Here is a 20,455-nt window from a genome sequence, read left to right on the forward strand (position 1 = left end):
TCCCAGACCCATGACCCCCAGGCTTAGTCCTGGCCCCTGGAAAGCGGCTGTGAAGACCTGCTGGATGAAAATGACTTGCAGATGCTGTGAAGATGAGGCTCTGGGTTGGAGATCTGCCTGGCTGACCTCAGAAAACTATCTGGGCCTGAGCACTCAAGGAACTAAAGACTTCTGAAGAGGAAGTAGCTGAGGTCAAGGCTGGCACTGTGGGTCTGCTTCGGTACTGGGTGTCTGGACCAATCTGAAATTCAGTCCAGAGGCCTCCCTTTGGACTTACGGTCCTCAGAGCTTCGTGGAATGTTTGCAGCACCATTTGCACCCAGGATCTAGGTTTATGCTCCCTGGGTGCAGATCCCCAGGTTGCCAGCAGATGGCAGCAGCCACCAGCAGAAAGAGGCCAGCAGTGCCTGCCTTGGCTAGGAGACAGCAGGGTGGTCAGGGAAGAGGGTGTCTTGCAAGGAACATGAAGGGACAGAGGCTTCATAGTGTTCTGCTTCAGAGACCTAGCATGTCTCCCGCTGAGTGTTGGGATTACAGGCATGACCCACCAGGTCTGGACAAATCTGCATTTAAATGATGCAGATTTCTAGGGCTTTTATGTAGGGAGGTAGGTGAGCCCATGGAGCAAAACAACTGGAGTTGCCTTGGAATCGGGACAGGCCCCACCTTTGGAAGCAGCAGGCTGCAAACACTATCCCTGTGGCCTGACATGACTCATTATGTACCTAGTACAAGTTGCAGAACTTGGGGCTGGAGAGATGTCTCAATGGTTAGGATCTGAGATCAACCCACAGCACTCACATTAGGAGGCTCACAGTAGCTTGTAACTCCAACTCCAGGGGACCTGACAGCCTCTTCTGGTCTCTGAGATTATCTGCACTAAGGTGCACATACCAACATTCAAGAGAAAGTCTTTAAAAAAGCAAACAGAAGTCGCAGATCTAGGACCCTCCCTGCCCTGCTCCGTCCACAGAGACCCTGTAATGGTAGAAATGTCCAATGCTAGCTGCCTACTTCTGGTTTGAAGAGACCGTCTTCCAGCCACCTTGCTGGGTGACTGTAACTCTCTCTAAACCCCTGCAATCTTACCTAAACCCCTGGCTGTCTGGCTTTTTTGTCACCAGGTCCCAGGTTTTATGTGGCAATATTAACCATTCTCCACCCACTTCATGCCAGGCGTATTGTATGCCTGCTCGATACCCCCTCTATGGTGCCCCCATTCACTAGTTTCCCATCAACCATCGCATGAACCCATAATGTCAACCAAATCCCACTGATGTGTTATCTCCTCCTCTTCCTACAGCCCAGGCCACCATGTTCAGTCTCCAGGAAGCCAGAGAGCCCTGCCTGGGTCTGTCCTGGTCTTCTGCCCTTCCTGTTATCTTGCCACCTCCTCGCCTCTCCCTTCTCAGAACTCATCAGGCACACTGCCACCTCAGGACCTTTGCACATGCTCTTCCCGTCCAGCCTCCCTCCAGCCTTCATGTGTCACTGCTTGTACCCAGGACAGAAACTTGAGACAGCCTCACTCTCGTTTATAAAGTTGCAAGCATAGTTTTCTTCCTTGTGGGATTATATGGCTGTGGAGTTCATCTTCTGGGTCGGTGCCCAGCAGCTCCTGTAGGTAGGGCCATCCAGAGTGAAGGGGCATGGCCACTCTGTCCTTCCAAGTGCTTCTTCAACTCTGTGGGGGACAGGGAAGGCTCTGTAAGGAGACCTCTGGCTGGCGTTAGTAAGCAGTCTAGGACCTCATGCATGAAGTGTGGCTCTAGACCTCACCTTGCACCATACCCCAGTGGGCTTCAGACGGGGGGATCCTGTGTTGTTAACCTCTGCTATGTCCATTCTGGGTCCTACACACCAGAAGGAAGTATTCCAGGGCTTTAGACAGTTTTTTTCTTGAGACAGGGTCTCACTATGTAGCTCTGGATGGCCTTGAACTCACAGACATCAGCTTGCTTCTGCCTCTGCCTCCTGAGTGCTGGGATTAAAGTGTACCTGCCACCACAGTGAGCCAGCCACTGGCTAGGGCAGACTTAGACCAGGAGCTGCAGTTTTCTACAAGGTGTGTGTGCCAACACTAGGGGGCACCAGAGGCCGCTGCTGTCCTAGGGAGCTTCCAGGGCCAGGTGGTGGGTGGGCTCCACAGAGAAGGGGCTGGCTGCTTTACTGGCTTTTGGGGTGTTGGAAAGAGCTTTTGTTTTACAAAACAGTATTGTAGTGAATAAAGATGACAGATCTTTAAATAAATGCTCCTATTTGCCCACACAAAACACTGGCGCCACAAAATTGCTCCCCACCGGATTTCTAGTGCGCTGGGTCGCGGATGGTTGTGAGGCTATGTGACTGAGGCGACTGAGGGAGGACTGTACTCTCCACTGAGGCATAGTCTCATGCCTAGCAGTATCAAGTTCACATGTCCATATGCAAACACACAGACACATCTGCACACACACATGTGAGCACACACACACACGCTTGCCTATGTGGAGTGTATATAAACATACTCATGTAACAAAGTATGCCTGTGAAAGCAAGTGGAATATAAGCACACCACACACAAAGCATATCAGTACACACACATACGTGTGCTGTGCATGCCAACATGAACGTGCAGACACGAACACATGCAGGCACACATGCCCAGAGGCACACACAAACGCTTGGACAGCCCGTGCACACAGCACTGCGAGTTGGCATCTCAGGACCATCTAGAACAATTCAGACATCTGCCGCAAAAGACTCGAATGTTCTGTCTTTTTCAAAGCTGCAGTATCAACCACAGGGCTCCCCAGGGACCTTGGGGACAGGGACAGGTTGGGACAAGAGCACTCGGGAGAGGCCAGGGTTGTGTATTCAAATTTATTTTTGACGAACGTTCAGCCACAGTCTCCTGACTGTGGGTGGGGTGTGTACATTCAGTTTTGTTCTTTTTTAAAAAAATGGTTTCTGTAAAAGAGTTTTTGGTAATTACCTAATTTGGGATACGGTAGCTATATACAAAACATCACTGGAAACCGCCTCACTACACAAGAGAAAAATAGAAGCATCAGGTCTCATGATTTGAGCAAACGGTGAAAACCTCTGAAGCCCGGGACTTGGGCCGCAGCTGCCGACTACAGGACCTCCACCTTGCCCTAACTTGAGTGTTAGGGGTCGCCTCTTCCAGCGTGGGTGAGACGCTTCAGGCAACGGTGCTGAGAGACTGCACTCAGCTGGCTAGCACATCAAACGAAGCTGGCCCGCGAGGCTCGTTTCAGAGAAGCTATTACAACAGTGAGTGCCGAGGACCTCGTATCCCCGTGAGTGAAAATATAGGCGTGTTACCAAAATAGAAGCCTTTATTGAGAAAAATCTTTGGTAGTAACGATATTTTAATTTCCTCTCAGTATTTGGTTAACTAATGAAATAAACTCCTTCCACCTTGAGCTACAGAAAGAAAAATCCCTCAAATACACCACATTATTGATTTTTAGACAAAAACCAATAGAGGTTCTAAAAAGTGACAAATGAAGCCACGGAGGCTCTGGGGCTTGGTGGAGCCCTTCAGCCTTTCTAGAGCTGCCCTGCCTGTCATCCCAGCTTGGCTCCCAAGGAGGATGTCAGCTAGGTGTGAGGGGCCCTCGAGGGGCTGAGTTGGAGTCTGCCCGGGACACCAAGGGTGCTGGGGGGGGGGGCGCTCCTGGGCACCTCAGTTACTGGAGAACAAGAAGCTGCTGTGTGTGTGTGCTATGTGGGTAGCCAGGCACTTCTGCTTCTGACTCTGGGTCTGAACTTCTGAGCTTCCAGAAGAAAAGCCAGTGGAGACGTTCACCTTGTCCAACTACAGCAGGCGACATCTTTGGGAACCCGAGTCTCCGTCATTCATCCTTCTGCAAAATGTCGCCAGGTTCCCAGACACCGTTCTGCACCTATCTCGAGGCATCCTTCAGATTAAGGATGCTGACTCGAGGCCTTGACCCCTTACCTCTACGGGGGGTGGGGTGGGGTGAGGGTGGCTCTGTGTCCTCCTCATGCGTCCTTGCCCCATTCATCCCTGTCACCAGCCGTCCTTGGCGTTGAATACTAAAGATAAAAAGTCCCTGCTGCATAATGGCCTTGTGCAAAAATGAGAAGAAACAGAAAGAACGAAGACCGTTGTTGAATGAGTGGCCCTCCACGAGTACAGACGACACAAGAGCCACAGGCCCCGGTGGGGCTAAAAGTGCTGGCTCTGGAGGAAACCAAGTGGTCACTTGGTGATGGTCAGAAGCCTGCTGGCCTGCTGGCCTGCCATCATGGCTACAGCGCGCCCCCGTGGTACTCGTAGCTGGGGACGGGGCTGTCGTCGCCTGCCTCGGGGCGGGCCGTGGGGCTGTGGTTGTTACAAGGCACGTCCCTCGGCTTCTCCTTCTCCATCCACGTGTCCAGGAGCTGCTGCTTGCCCTGCTCCTCACGCATAAACAGCTCCACCATAAGAACCTTCTCCTTGTGGATCTGCTGGCTGATGTCTTTGGGGATGTCGGGGATCACCCAGTCCACGAAGTCACTCATGAACATCACCAGGTTCTGCAGGGAGAACAATGAGGGGGATGTAGCCGGGGGGGGGGCTGGGAACACCCCAGCCTAGTGTCCACATCACCTGTGCACCCGCTTGCCCATCTCACCTGTGTGCCCCACCCGCACATCCCTACCTATATGCCCCACGTCTTGTCTACCTGCTCCAAGCGGCAAAGCCCATCCCTCCTCTCTCTGTCCCTGTGCATGCCCTCATTCTTCTGGGCCTCACTTTCCCAGAAGGTACAAACAGGACAGGGAGGTACGGCCCCTGGAGACCTGGGGCTTTCTGAGAAGCTGGGGACGAGGAGGGTCTTGCACTCCACTGCCCCGTTGCTGGCTTTCTTGAGGAATCTGAACTGGGTTGTCAAGAAAACGCCCTGAAAGAGACTGATTCTTCAGTTGGGATCTTCACAAGTGACTGACTGGCCAGGCTCCTAAACAGCGATGGACACCAAGGCTGCAAGGAACACTCTTAAGGGCAGAAATGGCCTGCAGTATCAGGAGAGAGCTGAGGGCTGGTCCTTGAAGCCTGAGGTCTGCTAGGTCCCATGGTGCTGGCCATGGCAGTGGAGATGTTTTAGGGACAAAACAAAGTTAAGTTGGCTTGTATGGAAGACCAAGGTTCTTGTTCACGGAATGTCTTGCAGAACATTCACTGCACCTGCACGTGGGTGATTGGGCACTCCCAGCGGGGTTCCCAGCTTTGACTTACGGCACAGCTAGGAACCCTCTGCCCTCTGGCCTCCCTGTTCCCAGTCTGGCTTCCGGAGTCAGTGACCAGCCCTTTAAGATGATAGGGGCCTGTTATGTTCCGGTGGCGGGGCCAGCCTGTGCCTGCTGGGGTGGGCAAAGCTGCCCTCCATGGAAACCCTCTCCACTATGCCCCTGCCTGCTATGCTCTACCCTTAGAGCGGCAGTTCTCAACCTGTGGGTTCACGAATCAGATATCCTATATGTCAGATATCTACATTGTGATTCATAACGGTAGCAAATTTGCAGTCATGACGTAGAAATGAAATGATTTTATGGTTTGGGGGTCATCACCGCATGAGGAACTGTATTAACGGGTCGCAGCATTAGGAAGGCTGAGAACCACTGCTGAAGAGGGCTTCCCTCAGTAGCCCTCATCTGTGCTGGGTAGTTTTCTGTCAATTTAACAAAAGTTATGGTCATCTAGTTAAGAGGGAACCTCCATTGAGAAATGCCTCCATCAGATTGGCCTGTAGGCAAGCCTGGGGGACATTTTCTTTGTTTCAAAAAATTTTTAAAAATGTGTTTTAGTGTGTTCTTAAGTGTATGTCTGTGCAACATGCACGTGCCTGATGCTCAGGGAAGCCAGAAGAGGGCGCTAGATCCCCTAGCATTGGAGTTACACAGATGGTCATGAGCTGCCTGACCTTACGGATGCTGGAAATTGAACCCACGTCCCTTGGAAGAACAGCTAGTGCTCTTAAATGCTGAGCCATCTCTTTCTGTGAGGCGTTTTCTTGACAGAGAATGTGAAATGTGAAAGGGCCCAGCCAGCTGTGGGAGCAGCCATCCCCAGGCAGGTGGCCCTGGGTTGTAGAAGAAATGAGCCCAGCGAGATTCGGGAGGCAAGCCAGTAAGCAGCACCCCTCTGTGGCCTCCGCATGAGCTCCGGCCTCCAGGTTCCCATCCTGACATCCCTCAGTGATGAGGTGTAACAAACAAACTCTTCCCCACATTGGTTCTGGTCGTGGTATTTATCACAGCGACAGAGGAGACTAGGGACATTATCCCAATAGCTTCTGTCCCCACTTCAGTGAAAGGCTGAGGGAGGAATGAGTGCCCAGCAAGGACATGGAAGTAACAGAGCAGGGAAGACCTGTTAGAGTTCCTGGCTCTGAGTGTTCACTCAGGTGTCTTTTTGGCATAGATTTCTCTGATGCCAAAGGGATGTGCAGGGACATGGCCTGGGCAGCATGGGCCTTAGTAGTAACTACTCTCTGGCCTGTCAATCCCTTCAGTCAAGGGTGTGTGTGTGTGTGTGTGTGTGTGTGTGTGTGTGTGTGTGTGTGTAGTTCAGCCCATAGTAGGTGCTCCTGCCTGGGGTCTGGAGTTATCTGAGTGCCACTGCCTTCAGTTTAAAATTGCCCAGAGACACAGAGGGAGATGAGCGGGGACAGAGACTGGCCTCTGGCTCCTGCGAGTCTGCTCAGTGGATCTTACAGCTTTCAGCAGCTTACCCTGCTTTTTCCTGTTCCAGGACATTCTCTTGGGCACTGCTCAGGTTCGGGTCAGTCAGTGTCCTCCCCAGAGTCCCCCAAGATGTTTCTTGGAGGCTGGCCCCCAAGAAGGCCCAGCCTCCTGCCACTCTCAGTTCCCCCTTCCCTGCCAGAACTTCCCAAGTGCTGCCCCTCCACTTTCTGAGGACGGACATCCCCAACACACACATACCTGGAAGACAATGACAAATGCCAGCCGGGCGGCCAGGACGGCCCAGAAGTCTTTGGAAATGTCGTATTTGTGTTCTGACCATGGGGGCTCACGGTAATCTTTGTACCTGCAAAGGGTATCAGGAGTCAAGGACAGGTCACGTGGATCTTGGGCCCCGAAGAGAAGTTTGGGGACTGAGCCAGGCTCTGTGGCTGGCTGCAGAGATGGCCTGCTCTCTGCCCAGAAATTCTCTCCACATTGGATGGGGTGGTCAGGGCCTGGGGGCTTGGCATAAGACAGGCCCCAGGGACTTTGGAGAATGTTGGAAGTGCTGCGGCCCTGGGGACCTTTTGGGGCAGACTCGCTGCAGTGTGTTCAAACCTTTAGGACAGGGGTGGGATGTCCTGATTTAAAGGGATGCATTTGGTGTGAAGGTAACAGAGGATGGCTAGTTTTCTTCTTCTTTTGAATGTTAGCTACGTGTGTCTGTGCGTCTATGAATGTGCATCAGTGTCAGGGAGCAGCAGGTCCTCCTGGGGTTGGTAACGTGAGTGGTTGTGAGGGGTCAGATGTGGGTTATGGGATCTGAATGTGGGTCCCCAGAAGAGCAGCTGGTGCTCTTAACCGCTCATGACTGATCTTGACTGTCTACTTGACTAGATGCAGAACTACCATGGGGGGCTGGCGAGATGACTAGCCCGTGAGGGTGATGGCACCAAGCCTGACTACCTGCTTTTGGTTCCCAGAGAGAGAACTGAGTCTTGAAAATTGCCCTCTGCCTTACACAGGTGCACCATGGTACATGCACTCCCCCAAACAAACAAACAAACAAACAAACAAACAAACAATAAACCACCGTAGTAGAATCACCATGGACCCCTGGGCAGGTCCGAGGGTGTCTCCAGAAGGTTAACCAGGTGGGAAAACCCACCTCGAATGTGGGTGGGGTCCTCCCAGGGGCTGGGGTCCTGGGCTGAATACAGAGGAAAAAGCAAGCTCATTCCCAGCAGTCTCTCTCTCTGCTTCCTGGCTGTGACACAATGTGGCCAACCAGCAGCCTCAGGCTCCTGCTGCCTTGACTTCCCTCATGATGGGCTTGCCCCCTCAAACTGTGAGCCAGGACAGACCTTCCGTTGATTTTTGTCACAGCGGTGAGATACATAGCTAATATAATACAGTTCCCAGAGGCAGGGACAGGGTCTCTACAGCAGCTGGTGTGTTCCGGGCTGGTCACTAATGGCTTCGAAGCCCAGGGAAGTGATACCAGGAGGAGGCACCTGGCCCTAGAAGCACAACTCTGATGCTCGGCTCACGCTTATTGTCAACTCGCTGTGTGTCCCCAAGTACTTGCTTGGCCTCTCTAGGCCTCAGTCTGAGCATTCCCTCACTTGTTTAGGTCATAAGCATCTGTCAGTGGCTACTGAGTGCCTGGCCGCATCCCAAAGGACACATGAGTGAGAACACAGCAGATGGGGCCTTTTGTTCATGGAGGGAGTTAGACAGGAGTCTCTAGGGCCTGTTTTCCACGGAACTACCAGCTCCCCAGATAGGACCAGCTGGGGATGGTGGCAGGTGCTGAACAGAAATTGTACAATCACTCTGATGGGAACAAGTGGCCTGTGCTCCCGGAGCTCACAAATGACTGTTCCTCCTTTTCCTTCAAAGCCTTGGGTCCTCTGGAAAACTCCGATGCATCCCTGAAAGCCCACTCAATGACTCTCTTCACTTGCCGTCTCCCACCAGCCATACTGACCTCCAAATTTGTTTTCTTCCCTTGCTTAGCTTTATTAATCAGTGGCCTTTCTCTAGCCCCCTTGGGGAGAAGAGAATGTGGCTTCCCAGTGTGGGTGGGGCTGGCCTGGGCCATGCCTGCTTTAGCACAGAAATCAACAGAGGCCTGTAGGAATCCCGGGTCCTAGCTCCTGCCTCTGCCACACTCTGTGCTGGCCTGGGCTCCAGCTTTGGGAGGTGGCTGTGGTATATGTGAGGAGTGGCTGAGCTACAGGACTGTGGTCCAGATGGTGAGAAGTCTGGATGCAACTGGAGCTGGGGTCGAGGGCCTCTGTTTTCATGGGGCCGAAGCAGCAGGAGCATAGGTGGGGCTTTGGCCTTGTGTTTTTGGAAATCTGCTTCCCTGGCTTGGCGTGGCGTCCTCTAGCTGTGTCCTCCCTGCCACCAAGTGCGCCTCACCCTCGGCACCATCGCCACTCTGCCGGGAGTGTGCAGAAAAACGAGCCACTTCTGATTTCACCGAGTGCCCAATGGTGCCCGAGGTGAGGGTGCTTTCAGTGATACTGGGGTGTCCTGCAGTCTGGCTGCCCGATGCGAGGCTGGATTTTGAGGTGTCTCCCTGAGCTGCGTACCTTGACACCACAGTGTCAGGTCATCTTCCCCCTCTTCTCCTCTTTGCTCCCCAGTGCAGGAGTCCCCTCTTCAGGGAGCATCATTGCTTTCCCCAGGAGTGACCAACACCACTGCTGGTGTGCTCACATCGGGGCCCAACCGACCCACAGCTCCATGGACGAGATTTTGACTCCACAGGGAGCAGAAACTACCAACACTCACAAGAAATCTGCTTTGAACTTGGTCCTTTCCCTGGCTAGCAAGAGGTGGGGGCTGAGTCCCTCTCTCCGGACTGGGTACCTGGAGACCCTGGGGCAAACGGAGGGTACTCTGCAGCCATGCTGGGCAGGGGAGGCCAGGGAAAGCTACATGCTTCTGAGGTGACTTGTGTTTTCAACTTGGAAGGGTTTGCTGGGCTGGGAGGATTTCTGTCCAGGGCTATGTGCAGAGACAGAGCTTTCAGACATGGAGGTCATGCTGGGCTGTCTCCTCTCAAAACCTGCCCTCCTAGCCTCCACCTCTGCCCTTATTTCTTTATTTTTGCCTCTGAGCAGGGTTCCATGACAGCTGCAGCTCCGTCCCCCAGCACCAAACCACATAGAAGTGGTGTTCCTTTTCTTTCCCGCTCTCTTTTTCCTTGTCGTAGCCTGAAGCCACTTGAATAAATAAGTATTACTTGTAACTTATTCATACATAAATATATCATATATAACAAATATAATATATAATGCATTTATAATAACTATATAAATTTATTTATTTGAGGTAGGGTCTCATTAGCCTAGGTGCCTCAAACTCAATATGTAGGCTTGAATTCCTGATCCTCTTACTTCTATCTTCTCAGTATGGATATAACAGTGTCAGGCCCTGCTTTTTTTGTTTGTTTGTATGTATGTATGTATGTATGTATGTATGTATGTATGTATGTATGTATATATGTTTTTTGCGACAGGCTTTCTCTATGTGGCCTGGCTGTCCTGGGACTCACTTGGTAGACCAGGCTAGCCTTGAACTCACAGAGATCTGCCTGCCTTTCGTGCCACCACCACCACCACCACCACCACCACCACCACCATCTGGCTCCAGGCTCTACCTCTTAAAGGTACCTCTCCTCTGCCACCCTGCAAAGAAGCTTCCCACATGGGAGTCTTCAAGGAAAACCCACATTCATGCAAGAGCATGAGCTAAGGTATCATGTTGGCTTCTAGGGAAGAGATCATAGGCAAGACAGAAGCTCCAGGGACAGTGAAAGCTCTCTGCCCCTCCCTGCCAGTCTACCACAGCTGGGCAGCATGTACCTTTAACCCCAGCAGTCCTGCTTTAAGTCCTGCAGTCCGGACTTAGACTTGGGACCTAAAGACAAGAGGATCTCTGTGAGTCTGGAGACACCAGACCTACATAGTGAGTTCCAGGCCAGCCAGGGCTATGCAGTGAGACTTTGTCTCAAAGGAAGTAAAAGCAAAAACAAAAACGATTTTTACTTATTTTATGTGTATGAATGTTTTGCCTGCATATAAGAATGTTTGTGCACCACACGCATGCTTAGTGCCCATGGAGGCCGGAAGAGGGCCTCAGATCCGCTGTTGCTGGAGATATAGATGGTTATGAACGACCTTGTAGGTTCTGGGAATCAAACACAGGTCCTCTTTGAGAACAACAAGGGCCATTGACTGCTAAGCTATCTCTCCAGCCCATGTTGGTTTTTGGAGACAAGACCTGATGTAGCACAGGCTGGCCTCAATCTCAATATGTAGCTGAGGATGACCTTGAACTTCTGATCTTTTGTTTCCACCTCCCAGTATACTACGTTTGAGACATGGTCTCAAGTCCTGGTTGGCCTCACTCAAACTCACAGCAATCCCCCTGCTTCCGGCTTCGGGTGTGGTGTTACAGGCATGTGCTACCCCTACAGACATTTTAAAAATTGCTTGTAACTACTCCCGGAGTCCTGCCCGGGAAGAAGCCTGGCTCCTCCTTAGCCTTTCCCAGCTGCCCCTGCAAGGGGCTCTCTTCAGAGGGAGATGAGAAGGCAGTACCTGCAGATCTGAACCTCGTAGCCCAGGTCCAGTGGGTCATTGGGTGCTGTGCCATTCTGGAAGTCACTGACGTTGAAGGAGGAGAGCGTGTGGTTGACGAAGCCATGCATGGTCCCGTTCTGACTGTACATGTAGAGGTATACCAGGCGAGGGATGAAGTCAGACGTGAAGGAGATCACAAAGGCCTGCAGGGAAACAGTGAATGTGGATCTGGGTGAGGCAGGGGCAGGGTGGGGCAGCGCAGCCACAGGAGTGAACAAATGGTCAGGATGCTCCTGTCCTAATCTGCAGCTTGCAAGAGCCTGAAGGGCTGTGGTAGTGGTCCTTAAGTAGGGACAGCAGGGACAGTGGGCTGCCTTTCACAGGCTGTGTGGCTCTGGTTGAAGGTCCCAAGCCCTCTGTGCCATCTTTCTGTTCTTGTTCAACAGGTTGACCATGCCCTTTGGGCACAGACTCAGCTCCTGGGTTTGCTCAAGAAATTTAAGAGCTCAAAGAAAGAATTTGCAAACTGTAAAGTTCTTGCCTACCTTTATGACAGACCTGTCTCTGCAGTGACTTCATGACGGGGTCTGAAGCTCAGTGGCCTTGGATGGCTGTATGGCCTTGGGTAAGTCACCTGCCCTCTCTGTGCCTTAGCTAGCTATAACACGGGCTAGGCCACACTCCCACCAGCTGTCTGCCGGGTAATGGCTTGGTATGTGGCAAGAATACAGAAGGCTTAGAATGTTCTGGGAGCTTCTAACATTGTTGCTGGTGTCCTCATGAACTGCCTTATGTGTGCCCTGGTTTCACACATGCTGTACTCTGGGGCCCCCTTGTTCTGTACTCTGCTGTTGCTCCCTTAGGATGAGACATAGATCTTCAGCTATATTTCAGCCCTTCTCAGTCTCTTTAACAAGGGGCCTTAAGGCCTTAACTGGAGAAGGGAAGACTTGGCAGGAGGGAAGGACAGTGTAGAGTTCGGAGGCTCCTAGCAGCTTGAATATCACCCCTATGACTATTGAGGACTGGAGTCCAGGTGCCCCTGTGTTGGACACCCCGGGCCTGCTACTGTTCTGGGAGCCATTCCTGTTTCCCATGTGCACAGGGTCTGCGCATGGGGGATCAGTCAGCGGATGGAGAGGCAGGAGGTTATAGGGACACTGCTGTGGATGCTGCAGGTCCCCTTGTGGTTCTCATGCTTCTGAGCCAGCCTTGGGCTTTGCCGCAGCAACATGGAGCCTGTGGGGACCACAGTGGCCAAGGGCTACGGCACTCCTGACCTGAGGCTAGGAAAGGCTAGTAGGGGCCATACCATGGGCTGAGAAGACATGGTCATGGGCTGGGAAGGAAGCTAGGAGTGTGACACTGGGCTTGAGGGAGGTAAGAGTGCTGGTTTGTCTCTCCCTTTCCAGCTGTGTTCCAAACAGGCTTTTTGGTGTGTTTGGAGAGAGGTTCTTATGTAGCCTAGTCTGGCCTTGAACTCTCTAGGAGGCTGAATATGACCTTGAACTTCAGATACTTCTGTCTCCTGTTACCCCCAAGTGCTGGAAGAACAGGTAAGTAAACCTCTCCTGCTTTATTCAATGCTGGGGATAAAATTCAGGCCTCGCGCATGCTAGACAAGCAAGCTACCTACTGAGCCACAGCCCTAGTCTTCAAGGGAAGCTTCTAAAGAGAGACATCCCCACAGCCTTGGTGGCCTCACTTGCCCAGCCAGGATTCCTATTCCCATCACTTACATTGATGATGACAGCCAGCTTCCCGACTCCTCTGAGAATGTTATACCAGATGCCTAGGAGAGAAGCAGATAGGGGCTCCTGTGGTCAGGTGTATGGTTTGTGATGCCCACGCAGTGCCTGAGTAGGCCCAACCTTGCAGGCCCTGGGGCAGCTAGAGAACCACCCTCGAATACTAGGTAAGGCACAGAAGGGACCCAGGGAATGTCAGTGCCCTTGGCTATACTGTGTTGCTATGTCACCTTATGGGTTGTCTGTGAGTACCCAGCCTTAGACGCCTTGGTCCCTTGTGGTCCCAGACCTTCCCTGTGAACCTGTCTATAGGTACTCAGTGCAGGAAGAGCCCTTTCCTTCAACCAGTGACCTGGCCTTGACCCCACTGCTTAAGCGTCTGTGGCTAGGGCATCCTGACTGGTGAGGCTGGGATCTTGCCTTGGGTGTGATGCTCAGCAGTGTTCAGCCAATCACCATGCTTGGATAAGCCCTGGCTTCCATTCCTATGATCCCAAATGGGGAGAGAGCCTATACTAAGTGTGGTGGGACCCTGCTTCTTGGCCATCGACCATTGAAAAAGGAAGGAACAAAGCCCAGGAAGGAGGTGAGGTGCTGGTTGGGGCCTCCAGGTTGTGATTCTTGCAGGGAGTCTCATGCCCTGTATGCCTCAGTGCCAACTTCACCCATGAGGCTGGCTGTGTGCCCAGGGGTCCTGTCTTGAACTACACTCCATTAGGCCACGAGTGTGTCCCGTCCATATTTGGCTTGCATCCCTGGGCCAGGTCTGTGTGATGGCCCATCCACCCTTGGGGAAACTATGGCAAGTGCTTTGTTTCAGGTGTGGTGTATGGCCTAATGCTAGGAACTTCTACCTAGGAACAGTTTTGAGCTTCACACCGATGGACCATGAGGCCAGCAGGTGTTCAGCCCTGCGTGTCCCAGCAGCCAAGGCTATGGCAATGTGCATGTGTCAGGTATATCCTCCTGCCTCATCTAGAGATGATTCCAGCTTCAAACAGTCTCCATCATAGCAACGAGGCACCCACATGTAGCTATCAGGTAGGAAGGCTAGGAAAGAGCCATCCCACGTCCCTGACCCTGGGATAGCCTACTCCGAGATGAGATGTTCATGCACATCCACCCGGTGCTTCTTGTCATGGTAGCAGAAGCGGTAGGCAGACAGGTAGATCCTGCGTACTGAAAATCCCATAGGCCTGAGAGAGCCAGCAAGCTAGGAGGGAGAGCATCCCTGTTAGGTCACTGCAAACATACTTCACCAGTGGGAGCACTGCATGCACAGTCTCTTGTGTCGTTTTTAGTTTGTTTGTTTGTTTGTTTGTTTTTGTTTTCAGGAGCAGAGAGCTCTTCTGTAGACTCAGAACAGGATGTGGCTTAGGCACCCCTATGGCTCCCGAGCCCTGTGGCATTTAGCCGTTAGATGTTTGACGACAGCGTTGCAGGAGTGTGCAAAGCCTTTTCAGAAAAACCCAGAGCAGAGGATACAAAGATGCAGGTCTGCCAGCTGCAGAGCCCTGAAAACTGTTGGGTCAGTGAGATGGTCCAGCAGGTAAGAGCTCCTTTTGCTCAAGCTTGATGACAAGAGTTCCATCTCCTGAACCACAGCAGGAGACAGAACCCACTGTTCTGTAAGTCGGGCTTCTTATAGAGATGCTGTGGCTGACACTGGCAGCTCCCGCAGGCCAGCTGACCACACATGTTCCCTTATATATGCCACCTCTTGGAGCCATGAGACGCTTCTTGCTCCTTTAGCTCTTTTCTTTATCCTTCCTTCCTTCCTTCCTTCCTTCCCTTTCTTCCTATTTTCTTTTCTTTTCTTTCTTTCTTTCTTTCTTTCTTTCTTTCTTTCTTTCTTTCTTTCTTTCTTTCTTTTTTTTTTTTTTAGATAGGGTTTCATGTGGCCCAGGCTAGCTTCAAATTCACTATAAGCCAAGGACAGTTTTAAATTCCTGATCTTTCTGCTTCCACCTCCTGGGTGCTGGGACTACGCTTGGCACATGGTAGTATGCGCCATCATGACTGAGTTATGAGACGCTGGCGGGGACCTTTGTGCATGCCAGGCAGGTACTCTGCCTATGCCAAACCCTTAGCCAAGCAAAGGTATAGTTCAGGGTGGCCTCAACTTACTTCATCTTATTCATAGGGTCATACTCTGGAGCACAACTTCTGGCCTGGAACTCACTATGTAGCCCAAGCTGACCTCAGACATGCAGCAATCCTCCTGCCTCACCCTCCCGAGTGCTTAGATTTGCAAGCATGGCTATGCCTGATCTATAGATACTTTTTAATTTCAACATTTGTTTTCAGTTTTCCAGGGCACACACCAGGAATAGAATTGCTGGGAGACTGATAATTCTGCAGTGTATTTCAATCTCAGAACTCCAGTCAGAAAGGGAGGGGAAAGTTCTTCCCCTTCCCTCCTCTTTGATCGTTTTAGACAGGGTCTCACTGTGTAGCCTTAGCTGGTCTGGAACTCACAGAGTCCACCTGCCTCTGTTTCCTGTTGGAATCAAAACCATGTGCCAGAATGACTGGCCAAAGTCTATTTTTACTTTATTATTTTTGGAGACAGGTTCTCACGTAGCCCAGGCTTGACTTTGAGATGAGGATCCCAGAATGACCTTGAACTTCTGATCCTCTTGCTTCTACCACCTGAGTTCGGGGATTGCGGGCGTGTGCCTTCGCACGAGAATCTTTTTCTCCTTCTTCTTCTCTTCCTCCTCCTCTACAACTCTACTGGACTCTAAACTCCATTTCCAGTAGCTTGACAAGGAAGCATGCTGCTTCTCGTGAACATGGCACCCACTCACCTCAGTGCTGAGACCAGCCGCTACATGCAGTGTGGCTCAGGCAGTCATTACTGCCTAAAGACCTGGATTCTGGGGTCCCCGACAGAGAATCCCAGCTAAGAGCCTATGTGATAAAGGCTCCTGCTGTCTGGAGCACAGCTGCCACTATCCGGGGTCTGTGGGGGTGCAGGCCGCTGGCGCCACTGGGTCTCCTGTCCCCTGGGAAAGCTGGCCCAGAGGCTCTGCACGGATCAGAGGAGGAAGACAAAAGCCCCTTTGAGCAAAAGGTTACAGCTCAGGAGGCCACAAACAAGCGTGTGAAAGGCAGGTCACGCCTCCAACCAACTAGGCAGGAACCAGGAAGCAGCCGCTGATCCGTGAGGCCTGGGAAAAAGCAAGGAGCCCAGAGCAAGGGCTCTGAGGACACACCAGGAGCCCTGTGGGGGTGGGGAGGACAGCAGAAGCTAGCAGGCTACCCACACTACCCTGTTCACCTGGAAACCTGGTATTTCTAGGGTTCTAGAGGACACCCTGTAAGGACAGCAAGCCTCTGTCCTGAAGCAGAATTACCAAACAGTAGAATAACAAAAGAGGACTCTGCTCAGGCATTTGTGAGAACCCACCAGGGGGACAGTGTGGCCATACACTGTCCTTCCTTTCCAGCTGTGAGGCAGCGAACTGAAGAGCTTCTAAAAACTACCTCAGAGAGTCCAGTTCCCTTTGGGCCTCCAGCATTCAGTAGAGGGTCTGCAAAGCTGACCCCCTGTTCATCTAGGAGGGGGAGAGTCCTGCTTTTCTAGGAGGTAGGACTCTGCTCAGGCATCCTCTCAGTTTCCTCCAAGGGCCAGGCGGGTGGAGAGTTCCAGGAGAAGTTTGCACTGGGCATATCTCTGGACTTGTCTCAGAGCAGGATGCGGGGTGCCCATCCTGTGGCTCAGACACAACCCAGATGTGGCCAGTGGCCAGTGGTTCTACATCAGCCCTCTGTGGAAAGGCTTTTACGTTTCTCAGAGCAATGGGAACGTGCCTGGATTTGGCCTTCCACTGAGAAGAGTTGTGCCCCTAAAGCTGTGGCAAGCCAAGTGCCCCTGAAGGGCTCTTGTAGCTCTGAGGTCAGCAGTCTGGACATAGCTGGGTGTGGCTTACCCAATGACCACAACAGGGCAGAATAGGGGACACTGGAGCCCACGAGGGTCAGTTTGTCTAGGGACTTTGAATGCTTTTAAGTCTGTGGGTAGAACCCAGGGAGACCCACTTGGGTGTCTGTTTCCATTGTCTGAGTTGCCTGGGCAGTAGGTGGCATCAAGAAGCCACAGTGTCCAGGCACATTATGGGGACCTCACATATGAGCCCTGGCTCTGACCTCTTCCTCACCTGTTTCCAGGCTACTCTCAAGGCTGGGGGTGGGGGCAGGGTATGTGTCCTTACCTGCTGGTAGCATAGATGTGAGGTAGGTTATAGAACCAAACAGATGATGTCTCCATAGCTCATGTGCTTGACTATGGCCATAGCAATTTCATCCAGCTCAGTGTAAAAGGTCACAAAGTGACAGAGAAACCCAGTTCACCTTCTCTCAGAGGTAGCTGAGAGACTAGAGGGTGTGGTCATCCCTGGCAGGGGATGGCCATGCTACCAGAATGGGGCGGCCCAAAGAGCACTCAGCCTGGCAGACACACTAACAGAAGCAGGAAGGAATATGAAGTGGAGGGTGCAATCGGAGGGTTTTCACAGGGGTGGATGGTACAACCCAAGGATCCCCCACATGGTAACCTGGATGTCTAGGGGGCTGAGAAAGGTCTTAGAAAGGCCAGCCACCCTTAACAGTCTTGCAAACTCCCATCTGGGACACAGAACCCAACCCACTTGGGAATATAATCTATACGGGTAGGTGACCAATGGCTTCCCTCGTGTGATTCAATCTTTGTTTATTCCAAGTGTCAGCCCAGAGCTGCCCTTCTCACTGCTCAAGAGGAGATGGATTAAAAGTGGGTCTCACTTTAGAGTAAAAAGGACATCATCCTTACAGGCTCTGGCTGATGTGTGCATCGCGTCTGGAGCTCTGTCAACTCCATCTTCCATGTCCTCTACTGTTCCCGGATACACGCAGTGTTTCTGCTTAACTGCCTCTGATGATGGGACACTCACTACCAGGGGGATGGGTGCTCTTCCTTTGATGCCGCAGACTACTGCAGTGCTGTGAACCCCATCTCCCATCCCCCTGCTCACCATGCACAACACGCAGCCTAGAGACTCAGGGTTCAAAGCCTCATCCTGGGTTTCATCCTGGCCTTGAAGTTCATGGGCAAGTCATTCAATGACAAGACTATGTGTATGTGTGTGTGTGTGTGTGTGTGTGCAGGTACCCTTGCAGGCCAGAAGAAGGCACTGGATCTCCTGGAGCTGGAGTTACACTCAGTTGTGAGATGCCCAACACGAGGGCTAGGAATGAAGTTAGGTCCTCTGCAAGAGTAGCCCAGTACCCTTAACTGCTGCACGCTCTGTCCAGCCCCAGCTATGCTGCTTTCCGTGAGCACTGAGTGTGGTAGGGCTACAGGAGGCAGGGGGTGCTCGCTGAGCAGCTAACGGTCTACCTCTTAGTTCTAGAGCTGCCCCAGTGTTGGAGGATGGGGTGTTGAGAAGAAGCACGGAGGAAAAGCATCCCCTTATCTGTGTCCTACGCCCCCTGGAGAACCAGCACAAACTTACATGACTTTTGGTTTGTGTGTGTGCCTGTGTGCATGCCTGCGTGTGTGTTTGTGTGTGATTTTTTTTTTTTTATAACCCAGTCGTGCTTTTCTGAAGCATGAAATCGGAGGATGACAATGTCATGTCACAACACCAAAAGGGTGGGCATGCCTGAGAGACCTACTTAGTGGATGGCTGAGACAAACGGAGAGCTGACAAATAGTCCCGCATGTCATTGGTTGCTGACACATCTTGGAGGCTGGGGAACCAGTGGACCACATCCAAGATCTTGCACTTGGGAAGGTGGTGGGAAAGCCCTCGTAGGGAAACACTGGTCTGTATCCCACTAGCTTCTCAAGAGCGGCAGCCCCCCTGCCCGCGAGCTCTGAGCCTATCTCCCGGTTCACTTACCAATGTCTTTGGCTCTGATGGCTACTGGCCTCCGTAGCTCAGTGACAAACTTTTTGGCATCCAGGCGGATCTCAATGATGTTGTTTAGCAGGGCAAACAGTGGAGCCAGAGGGAAGGATGCGACAAACAGGGTGACAAAGCCGAACTGAATGACTGTAGGGAAAGCATGCACTGTCAGCAATGCAGCCGCCCACCACCCGGCATCCAGCATGACTCAGACCAGGCCTGCTTGGTACCCTGCCTCGAAGGAGCCCACCTGCATGGACCTGCCTGCCGGTGCATGAGGACCTCTCTGGAGAGAGCAATGTCCAGGCCCAGGGAACTGAAGACAGAAGTCATAGTATCTGGAATTCAACATGGCTGGCCTTAAACTTGTGACAATCCTCCTGCCCCAGCTTCCCAAGTATGGCAGTGTGCCATCATGTCTGGATTATTTATTTACTTCCTATATGTGAGTGCACGTTCACGTTTGCACAGGTGTGCACACGTACACGGAGACCTGAAGTCGTGAACCTCAGTCCTCAGGTGCCGTCCACCTTGTCTGTTTGTTTTTTAAGTAGAATCGCTCTCTGGGGCTTGGGGGTTCAGATTAGGTTAGACTGACTTCCCAGAGAGCCCCGGGGATCCTCCTGTTTCTACCTCTTCTATGCCAGGATTACAAGCCCATCACCACCCTTGGCTTTTCCCAAGGGTTCTGGGGACTGAACGCGTGCCTTCATGTTTGCGTAGAAAACACATCACCTCCTAGTCCATCTCCCCGGCTCTGCCCGAGGTGATTTTTGTACCTGTCTGTAAGTGAGCTCTGGTCATCTTCACGAGGATGTGACTCCTGAGTCCCATGCATGCTCGAGGCTCACACGTCTGATCTTAGGAAATCTCTGCTCACAGGCAGATCGAAGTGAGATCATGGCCTGGCCTGGCCCCTCCGTATCCCCAAATCTCCCTAGGTCAGGAAGGCCTGCTCCCATTACTGTGTCTCAAGAGTCCCTCCTTTCCTCTTCAATCATGCCTAAGACAGTAGGAGGACATCTGTCCTTCATGACTGTCCCAGTTTTCTGTCTCCAGGCCTCGTGTTATTGTTCACCAGTTCTGGGCTTCTTCAGCCCTAAAAGCTGCAGTCAACCTGAGTTGCAACAGGTCAGGAAAAGGTCACCAGAGGGATGTGAGTCGGAAAGCTGGTCCAGGAGCTGTATGGCAGGACCTGGTCCAAGGGCACTCCGTGCCAGAGGGTAAACAAGGAAGCTGCAGAATGTCACCCTGTGCTCAGATGGCTGAGTATGGCCATTGTTACCACAGTGAGGAGGCTGTGGGAACTGTCTCAGATGTCTTGGTGACCTCTCATTGGCCCTGAAGTGTGGGGCAGTGGGGTGGAAGGCCTCTTCGGAGGCCTGAGGTGATGGGGGGTTTTGGTGAAGCAGGACCAGCCACATGCCATGGTTGTATGCATTGCTGTGGTTGTGTGCATGGGCCATGGCTTTTGAGGCTCAGGCTCAGGCTCGGGGTGCTGTAAGGGGGCTTTCCCACT

At 52.2% G+C, this 20,455-nt stretch overlaps 1 protein-coding gene across 4 annotated transcripts in view; it reads right to left on the reverse strand.

Annotated features, from left to right (window-relative positions):
• Window positions 1-4,121: 4,121 nt before the first annotated feature.
• Ano1 (anoctamin 1) overlaps window positions 4,122-20,455 on the reverse strand; it is a 92,447-nt gene continuing 76,113 nt past the window's right edge. For all 4 annotated transcript variants that reach the window (XM_055614721.1, XM_055614720.1, XM_055614719.1 and 1 more), the window contains 5 exons: window positions 18,931-19,083; window positions 13,037-13,089; window positions 11,316-11,500; window positions 6,958-7,063; window positions 4,122-4,548 (listed from right to left, as the gene is read on the reverse strand). In XM_055614721.1, the coding sequence (XP_055470696.1) occupies window positions 4,282-4,548; window positions 6,958-7,063; window positions 11,316-11,500; window positions 13,037-13,089; window positions 18,931-19,083 (764 nt within the window). In that variant the 3' untranslated portion in view covers window positions 4,122-4,281. The remainder of the gene's footprint in view (window positions 4,549-6,957; window positions 7,064-11,315; window positions 11,501-13,036; window positions 13,090-18,930; window positions 19,084-20,455) is intronic.

Source organism: Psammomys obesus, unplaced genomic scaffold, assembly GCF_907164565.1.
Source record: "Psammomys obesus unplaced genomic scaffold, mPsaObe1.curated_primary_1811, whole genome shotgun sequence".
Classification (NCBI taxonomy): Eukaryota; Metazoa; Chordata; class Mammalia; order Rodentia; family Muridae; genus Psammomys; species Psammomys obesus.